General features: G+C 44.4%; 1 protein-coding gene across 1 annotated transcript; it reads left to right on the top strand.

Annotated features, from left to right (window-relative positions):
• Positions 1-4,672: 4,672 nt before the first annotated feature.
• On the top strand, positions 4,673-8,991 carry LOC119941034 (kinesin-like protein KIF28P). Its single transcript, XM_038761478.1, has 5 exons — positions 4,673-5,184; positions 5,299-5,400; positions 5,904-6,058; positions 6,148-6,300; positions 7,692-8,991. Exons 1-4 carry the CDS (start codon positions 5,161-5,163, stop codon positions 6,149-6,151), a joined length of 285 nt encoding a protein of 94 aa, XP_038617406.1. The 5' UTR covers positions 4,673-5,160; the 3' UTR covers positions 6,152-6,300; positions 7,692-8,991.
• The last annotated feature ends 1,066 nt before the right edge of the window (positions 8,992-10,057 follow it).

Here is a 10,057-nt window from a genome sequence, read left to right as displayed (position 1 = left end):
GCCCAACTACTTGAGAGAGCAGAGAGAACAAGGTGGAAAAGGAGAGATTTGCTTCATGCAATAGGTCTCCATCATAACTCTCTCCTGGGTCTGTAAGGCCAAACTCCCTGAGAGAGCAGAGTGAATGTTCGAAATCGAAAAGAAGAAACCTGCCTCGTGCAATATCTCCTCCTTAATTCTCTCTTGGGTCATTAAGGCCCAACTCCTTGAGGGCGCAGAGCACATATTTGAGGATGAAATGCAGAGATTTGCTTTATGCAATTTCTTCTTCTCATTTCTCTCTTAGGTCTTCCCAACGGCCTAATTCTTTGAGAGCCAGGAGAATGTTTTGAGTTGAAAAAGGAGAGATTTGCTTCATGCAGTATCTCTTTCTGGAATTATCTCCTGTTGCTTTAAGGCCAAATTCCCTGTGAACAAAATGAATGTTTGAAAATGAAAAGGAGAAACATGCTTCATGCAATTCCTCCTCCTTAATTCTCTCTTAGGTCTTTCAGTCCTAACTCCCTGAGGGAACAGAGGGAATGTTTTAGGTGAAGAAGGAAAGATTTGCTTCATGCAATATCTCTCCTTTGTAATTCTCTCCTGGGTCTTTAGAGCCAAACTCCAAGAGAGAGCAAAGGATTGAAGAGGTAAAGGAGAAATTTGCTTTATAATTGTCTCCTGGGTCTTTAAGGCCTAATACCTTGAGAGAAGATAAAGGATTTTTGAGATGGAAAAGGAAAGATTTGCTTCATGCAATTCATTCATTCAATGGCATTTATTGAGCACTCATTCTGTACTGATTCTCCTCTGGGTCTACAAGGCCTAACTCCATGAGTGATCAGAGAGAATATTTGAGAGGGAAAAGGAGACTTTTGCTTCAAGCAATATGCACTTCCTTACTGTCTCCTGGGTCTTTTAGGCCTAATTTCCTTGGGAGAGGAAAGAGACTACTTCGGGAGGAAAAGGAGAAATTTGCTTCATGCCCTGTATTTCCTTTGTAATTTTCTGCTGGGTCTTCAAGGCTTGGCTGCTTGAGCCAATTTGAGGTACAACACACAAAGGTCTCCATGCTAATTGGCCTAAAATACCTCTGAAAGAGTTTTCACCTTTATCCTCTCACACTACCTGCTGGGGACAAATGTCATCCCTGGGACTCTGGGACAGCAAAAGAGGTATGAGAGGAGGCACCCTCACCCTCAGAGGTCAGGTTGCGGAGAATGTTTGGTATTTTAATATCTTGCAGGGAAGGCCTGGGCCATGACCCGGATGTAGCTACTCTCGTCAGAGCAATAAATGTTAATCAAGTCTTTGTGCTGGACAGAAAGTTAGAAAAAATGTGTTCAGATTGTAACTCATGATCGTTAAAACTCTCTGCTCGTGTATACACACGGTAGAGAATTTGACAATCTGCCCTAACCCTCTGCAGTGCCAGCTTTGATGTTGAGAGGGTCTCTGGAATGAGTGTTCATCAACTGCAGAAGACGACAGTCCCAGTCACTACCTTTGGTCTTTATGGCCCAAACTGTGGGAGAGGGAAAAGTGGGCTTTGCTTCATGTAAAAGCCTAGCGTCATGTCCTGCAGCTTCCCAGGATGATCTCCACCCTGGGTATTCCAGGCTGGATGGAGAAAGCAGGGTCACAACCTATCTTCATGGATGTGAGGGAGATAGAAGGAAAATTGTGTAGAGATTTACAGGACTGCAAAATTCTGTAGCCACGTGGCACTGTCAGCTCACTATTTTAATGGCTCATGCACAGCCCAGAGGTAAATCTTTTTCCTTCTTTCCTAATCGTCTTTAAGCAGAACAAAAAGAATTTTTCTTTCTCCGATCAATGTTCAATGGAAGAATCCTTTCATCTGATTCAGTTCCAATCAAACTCAACACCTGCATTCATTAAATCCATATTCCTTCAAAAGCCAATAAAATAGTTAAAATAAATAAATAAATGTCAAAAATCCTAGGTAACCCAAAACACAATAAAATAGTTTAAATTAAAATAAATGGTTAAAAGTTGACATATAAAGAAAGGCACTGTTGACCTTTTAACACATATAAAGATTGCCATCATTGACATATAATCATCACATATAATCCACCTTTCCATTGAATAGAGATACGTGGAAATTTTTTTGGGAGAAATGGTTCTCTAGATTCTGCATTTGGAAAAAAACAAAGAAGGGAAACTTTATCTCTGCTGGTTTGGCCATTATTAGCTTAATCGGTTAGAGTGAGCAAGAAGCATGTATCCCAACATTCCTATTTATTCCACTGGAAAAGTCAGCGTACTAATGTCATCGCAGTCAGCGCCCTGCATTGACTTTATCTGACAACACTTGTCCTTTGTTGAGAAAACTTTGACCTCTCTTTCTTTAACATTGCACATGTAGTATATTGTCTTAACAGCCCTGAATGTCTAGAGATTTAGTCCATGGAACAGGAGGAGTTTGTCACCCTGAGCTCTGTCCTCCCCACCCGGGGCAGCGAGCACCAGGCCGCGACGCAGAGAAGCGGTAAGCGGTCTGCCCCAGGGACTGCAGAGCGGGCCACTGGCGGCGGCTGAACAGAGGTACGAGGGAATGGGAGAGAAGATGGTCCCGAGGTCCGCGCTATCATGATATCCTTGGGATGGGAAGAGTCAGCCAGGTATGGTCACACTTACTGCGGCTTTTCCAGTTCAGCATTTGTGGAAAAGACATTTGTTGCCTCCGTCAGGAGACTATCTTCGGCCTTCCTGTGTCCAGGAAGAATGAGATGAAGTTACCTGTGGAAGAAGAGAGCGTCCCTGGCTAGTGAAGGACGAGGTGGTTTTGTCTCTGTTGCTGGCCTGGCAGCTGTCCCTGCAGCCCCATTTTGCAGGGGGGAAGCGGGGGCAGCCCGGTGAGGGGGGAGCAGGGAAACCGAGTGCGAGGAGGTGGGGCTGAAGGACTGAACCCCTTAAGCAGCACTGCCACTAGGTGCCCCCTGATTGTCAATGGGAGCACAGTGGGAGCACCCATGCAGGGGGGACAGTGGCAGTGCAGGGAGGGAGGAAAAAGGGCTATTACTGGTTTCCTTCTGGGTCTCCCTTCCTGGCTATTTTCCCTTCCCCTCTTTGCCTCCCGTTTCTTTTTTTTTCCCGTCCTAGACCACAGCCCTCCTACCGACCTGCTCTGGATTTCATCGCCAGCCTGCCGACAGCCATCCCAGAACTCGCCTGATTCATCATTCTTAAGCAGCCCAACCAAGGACCACTGCAGCCTCTTTCCCAGGATGTTCTCTGGGGCCTCCAGCTGTCTCTAACCGTTGCCAGCACCTCTGACCCACTGCCCACACAGCACACATGCACGCGCGCACACACACACACACACACACACACAGAGACACCTCTGCATGCCATGTCTCCCTCTCTCTCTGTCTCTTCTTCTTCTCCACTCCTCCCCCAGGAATAATAAAAATGTGTTAATTTCAGTCTCCAGCCTATGGACCTTCCCCTGCTTGTTAATGGGGTCTCTGAGAGCACTGTGGGTAAGTTGAGAAGCGTGGTTCGGTCTGAAGTGGCTACAAGAAGGAATCGAGGGAGAGGAATGAATCTGGGACTTTTCTGTTGGGGTTTGTGGAAAACCATTTCTTACTGTACTGTAGTTTAAGGTTCCCAATTCCTTTGCACCCCAATAGAGACAATCCCAAGCCGGTGGACAAAATGGTAAGTGAAACCCTCTTTCTAGAAAGATTTTCATGTAAGAGGTAATGACTGCATGGGGGAGGGAAGATACACGCTGTTGAGAAAAGGATGTAGGGCGAATTTACGTTATAAATACTATGCTTGTGAAAAGGAGGGGGATTAAATTTGGGGTCATATAACTTTATTTTTGCACCAATTTCCTGGGTAGGTTTTAAAACAATTGTTGGAGAACTGAGTTGAAGTTGCAGGTGGTGCAGGAGAGCATGTCCGGCTACTGAAGGATTTCTGTGATGGTTTCTGCATTTCTGGCCTGGCAGCTGTCCCTGCGGCCCCATATTGCAGTGGGGGGAAGCAGGGACAGATTGGTGAGAGGGAGCCGGGGAAGCTGGGGGCTAAGAGGGAGGAATTTAGGTTTTTACCCCTAGTAGCACTGCCAGTCAGTGCCCCCCAGTGAGAGCATCACTGCAGGGGGGACGGTGGCAGTGGAGGGTGGGAAGAAAGGGAGGAGGGGATTTTAGGGGGGGCTTCTGTTTCCCCCCCCCTTTATCTCTTTCTGTCCACCTTAGTTTTATTGCCTCACCTCTTTAACTCTTCCTCTGTTTTTATCCATCCCCTTCACCTTCCACCTGGTGCAGCTAACACCAGGCCCCGACGCGGAGAAGCGGTAAGCCAGGGACTGCTGAACAGAGGTATGTGGGAGTGGGAGAGAAGATGGTCCCAAAGGCCGTGCTCTTGTGATATCATTGGGATGGTCTTGGGGACAGAAGAGTCAGCCAGGCACGGTCACACCTGCTGAGGCTTTTCCACTTCAGCATCTGTGGGGAGGACATTTGTTCCCTCCGGCAGGAGACTGTTGTCGGCCTTCCTGTGTCCAGGAAGAGTGAGATGAAGTGACAGGCGGAAGAAGAGAGCGTCCGTGGCTAGCGAAGGACGAGGCATGTGATTGTGTCTGCGTTGCTGACCTGGCAGCTGTCCCTGCAGCCCCGTATTGCAGGGGGGAAGCGGGACAGCCTGGTGAGGGGGAGCAGGGAAACTGGGTGCGAAGAGGTGGGGCTGGAGGTCTGAACACCTAAGCAGCACGGCCACTATGTGCCCTCTGATTCTCAATGGGATCACCCTTGCAGGGGGGACAGTGGCTGTGCAGGGAGGGAGGAAAAGGGGTATTATTGGCTTCCTCCCGGGTCTCCCTTCCTGGCTATTTTCCCTTCCTCTCTTTGCCTCCTCTGTATTTGCATCCTAGACCACAGCCCCCCAAACGGCCTGCTCTGGAATTCATCGCCTGCCTATGGACAGCCATCCCAGGACACGCCTGATTTATCATTCTTCTGCCCCTCAGCCAAGACCACTCCAGCCCCTCCCCCAGGAGGCCCCTGAGGCCTCCAGCTGTCCTTAACCTTCTCCAGCCCTCTCTACCCCCGCCCCCCCCCACCACCCAGCACACACACACATTCCCAGGGAATTAATAACAATGTATTAACTTCCGTCTCTAGCCCGTGGACCTTCCCTTGTTTGTGGATGAGGTCTTTGAGAGCACTGTGGGTAAGTTGAAAAGACTGGGTCCCTCTGAAGTGTTTAAGTGTTTTAGTTTAAGGTGCTACTCCTGCAGATGTGCAAGAAGCCTTAATGGGACTGTATCTCTTTCATGCTCCGGAGGGCTGCCCTGAACTAAACTGTGTTCAGCCTGACCATTCAGTCACACCCGAAGGCCACAACTCAGTAGACAACCGGAAAACAAGTGCAAGTGATGATCATCAGGTTAGTGCACTGAAATGATGAACTTGATAATTCCCTGTGTAACTTGTTTTTTAAAGGGTCCTATTTGCTTTTGAGAAATACCAGTTAGTATTTTTTAGTTTTTCCCCAGGGGTTTGTCTGTTTCTAAATGTTTTATCTCCTGTCTGCTTTCACAGTCTTTACTTGTGCCCTAACCCTATTCCCTTTTGCCTTCCCAAAACACTGGCTGTCACTTCATTGCTGAGTCTTCCTCTCTGTCCTTCTGCATCCTCTAGGAATCACCTTATCTCTCAAGTGTTTAATATCAAATGCCTACTGAGTGCAGAGTGCTAGACTATTGATTTCAACTCCTCTGTGTCCTTCGCATGCTTTGCGTACTCCTTCAGTGTCCAAGAGATTCAATCCTTCCTATTTAATATATCCTACTCCCCACAGCCGTCTCCCAGTAAAGGCATCTAGATTAACACAGTTGGAAGAAAAATTTGACAGCTAAGGACCTTTTTCATGCTGGGACTATTTTGCAGACTCCCGCACATGAACTACCAGAACTTCACCTGAAACTGTTGAAGTTGGAACAGGAGAGTGAACGGCTGAGGAATACTGATGGAGCTCTCAGGGAAGAAAATATGCTTCTCAAGGATCGGCTGAAGACGTCTGGCATAAGACAACAAAAAATTGAGTGAGCTGATTGCTAGTTGTGTGCTGGGTTTTTTTGAGTCTCAGCAATTCAAGAACCCTTTAGTAATCTCTCTTTTCCTTCAACTTCAGATAACACGCTAGCAAAGGCACTGGATAAATTAAAGCTGTGTACTCTCCGGGCCAGCTATGATGCTGAAATTTGCCAAGGCTTTGAAAATCTTGTACCAGAGAGAGCATGAACAAAGTGAAGGGGCAGTTCCTGAAGATGAGACACACGCACCTGTAGGTAGCATGGAATTCCAAATGGTTTCTAGGCAGCATCTAAGTCCTTTATATTTTTGTATTTCTTGACTAAGTCAGGGTTCTGAAACGGATTAACTATAATTGACCTTGCTTATATATAATAATAATAATAATAATAATAGTAATAATAATGGCATTTGTTAAGTTCTTACTATGGCCGAGCACATCTACTATCTACTAGGCCATGCTGCTTCTCAGTGTTTCAGGCATATTAATAAATGGAATAGAAAGGATAAGATGAAGGAGAGGAAAATGCATTAAAAGGATGAAAATCGTGTCCTTAATTAAGGTAGGAAGAAATCAACAAGATAGATCAGGAGGGACTGATTTCCCCCAAAAATGCCCTTTGTGAGTTGGAGTTCTACCAGAAGCCTAGCCAAAGGCCAGTGCTTAGGAACTCTAATATACAGGAAGTGCCAGTCCTTTCTGTTACCTTTGGGCAGCACTGGCTGTTGTGCTCCCCGACTATTTACAATATCAGATAACCCCTGGGTCATCTGCAGCGAGTTTTCTAAAGTTCCTGGCACCTTCCAAGACCCATACTTGCCTGCTGTGTAACCTTTGTCAAGTCACTTCACTTTTCTGTGCCTCAGTTACCTCATAAAATGGGGATTAAGACTGTGAGCGCTATGTGGGACAGGGACTGTATCCAACCCAGTTATCTTGTATCTACCCATGCACTCAGTACAGTCCTGGCACATGGTATGCGCTGTACAGATACCACAATATATAACATCAATATGTATAGAGCCCTATTTTAGGGACTTTGGAGAGAGAACAGTGCACGTAATCCTGCCTACAAGGAACAGGTACTGTGAGCACCCCCAGGCAGCAATTTCTTTAGAAAGACTTGGGCTTCAGCCAAATTAAGGAAGGGAGGGATCTCCAAAGACAGTGGAAGATGGACAAGAGAGGCACTACCTGCTTATTCAGGCAAGCAAGACAAATTGAAGTCATTTCAAATAAGTGGTAATAAGAGAAAACCCAGTCAGTTAAACTGTTTCCAAGGTAAAGATGGTAATACACTCTTATTCCAGCCGTATTTCAGACCATAAATTCCGAGTTCGATTTAAGAGCACTAGGCTGCTGAAAAGAAATGCTGAAGGGTGTCAATTCTGGTGATTTTTAGAGATGGGAACACTAGCAAAAACACAGTACGGTACTTGTCCAGAATCATAACACAAAATTATGATGCTACCCTCTTAGTAGTTGCTTGGGGTATTGCAACCAAAGCAAGACATTCCTAAGTGTATGCTATTGATTGTTATGTAATGCCTCAGATCGCTTCCCATTGTGACTCATGAAAAAGAACATATTTAGTATACTCTACTGCTGTCACTTAATTATTACCTGTGTGTATTGTTTTTCAGGAGGATGACAACCAGTTGCATCTTTTAATGAAAGACAGGCACAAATGCTCAAGGACTTTGAGGAACTACTAGACTCCAGTCCCTGGAAGCTGCAAAATGATGTTGCTCTTATAATTCAAAAGAAGAGAGAAAATTCAGTGCCTAGCAAATGTTCAGGCTCTACTTTCCTAGAACATCACTGAAGGTTATTAAGCAAATTATTTTGTATAGTTCAAAAACATTTTCAAGCCCCCTCACTTTCTCTTTGTATACTTGTCACACTGAATTGGGAACTTCAAAGTTCTGTAAAGATAATGTATTTCAAGACTTATGCTGTAAATTCATCCTTGTTAACTGTGTAACACAAATGAAAGGGGCCTGGGTTTATTTGAGCTCGGTGTCCCTGTGTGATGTGGAAGTTTAGGACTATGAGTAAACTGAGGCTTGGAACTGCTTTCCATGCGAAGGGGGCAAAATGTGCTCTAGTCAGTGGCTTTGAGAACTAACTAACCTGATCAATTTCTGGATCTTGAGTTCTGAAGGTATTTCAGTTTCATCAACTCCTACCAATGCCTGTTGATTCTTAAAAGCAAAGTGCCTTCCTAGGAGGAAGGATTCAAACTCTCATAGTAAGGCGCTGGGTGGAACTGCCGGGAATTTGGTTTTGATTCAAAAAGGGAAAAACTTAAGGGTACTACAAGGCAAGACGAGGTGAAGGGTGCTGGGGGTCAGCATGCTTCCCTGCCGACCCCGGTATTCCGAGACAATGTAGAGGGCCTTGGGGTTAAAGAGTGACAGCAGTGAAAAAGCAGTTTGAGTCCCTGGTGCATTGCCAAGGTGATGATGAATGAGTAAATGTCAGTCACCAACCAGGCAGGCCTTAACCACACAGAATATTCATATATTCAGTAAATGAACTAAGACATCTGATCGGCAACTCTTTATTGAATTCTCAAGCAATGACTCAAAAACCCCCAAGTCCCATTAATCCAGCTCTTGAGAGAACTATCCGAGGAACAAGGCAGCATGTAATAATAACTATCCACAAGTGCAGTGTTACAAAGCTAAGGCACAGTCAAGAGGCAGAGCAAAGTATTGGTGAGGAGGTGGTTCTTAGGGAAAGGTAAATTAACCCACTTCTCCCTCTACAAGTAGACTGTTTCAGTTATGCAATCGCTGATATATACCCCTCACTTTGTCTTGCCATCTCACTACCACTTATTTAGAGCAAATTATCATGGTTTGGGGAAAAAAATCTCAGTAAGTGTAATCCTTTCCACAATCAAGATTTGAAATTTGTTAGTGCAAACTAGTTAGTGTATTTACCATTGAATCTCAGATTTAATGTAAACATTTTAGACTTTTCATACTCTCCCTTCTTCCGGCAATTCAAAATCAAATGCAGGGCTAATTCATGCAATTTTTTTTAACACCCCTGGAATAAATTTAAATGTTTACATCTGACACTAAATTCAATGCTATGTTTGTTGAGTCTGTCCAGCAGTTTGTTTTTGGAAAAAGCAGCTCCTGGAGTAAAAACACCACCCCTGGAAAACATAAGAATTAGTAAATTACAGAGCAGAAAGAAATGCAGAAAAATACTCAGTGAAACCCTAGGTTTCAGGAGCATCCTGCCTGTGATTTCCACTGGACCTGAGTTGTAACAGACTCAAGGCAATTTTTACTGCCCTCAAAAATATAGTTTCTCTCTAACACAGTTATTTAAATAAGCATGTACCTGCACGCTCAAGAGAACTGATGCCAAGGTACCATAGCATAGTCAAGTTTACAGAGTTTTTGCTTACTTAGTAGCCCCTACCTTTTCCCATATTTACTACCGTTGTTCTAATAGATGACATGCCATTAGAAACTTGAGCATTAGTACCTTGAAGTATTACGATAGCTTTCCATCCGTAGTCACAGTTAAGTCAAGGCTAGAAGAACAGTGCTTTGCACATAGCGCTTAACAAATTCCATTATTATTATTATTATTATTATTAATAAAAACAATATTCCAGTTGTGGGTAACAGTCTGAGTTATTTGGAAAAAAAACTAAACAATTTCTTCATTTACAGGCCCTAGATTCTACGGAAAAATCACCAACTACTGTAAAATGAAATTATTAAACCATATCGATCTTAAAGTCAAGTTGTCTTAGCAAAACTGGCATTTTTATAGTCGGTTTCACATCTGAGTGATCTACTTCAATGCTGATAATCCACAAATGCTGAAGATTCACACGTGATCAATTCTAGAAAAAAACAAAAAACCCAAAAGAATGTAAAAAGAATCACGATGTTACGTCCCTGGTTATTATGGACTTCAGCTTCAACAGAGAAATGGCTGTTTCTGAGGCTGCCTCTATCATCTAGGGAAACCAAGAGAG

Source organism: Tachyglossus aculeatus, chromosome 19, assembly GCF_015852505.1.
Source record: "Tachyglossus aculeatus isolate mTacAcu1 chromosome 19, mTacAcu1.pri, whole genome shotgun sequence".
In the NCBI taxonomy this organism is placed as follows: Eukaryota; Metazoa; Chordata; class Mammalia; order Monotremata; family Tachyglossidae; genus Tachyglossus; species Tachyglossus aculeatus.
Note: the sequence above shows the minus strand (reverse complement) of the source record. Positions and strands in the feature narration are given on the sequence as shown.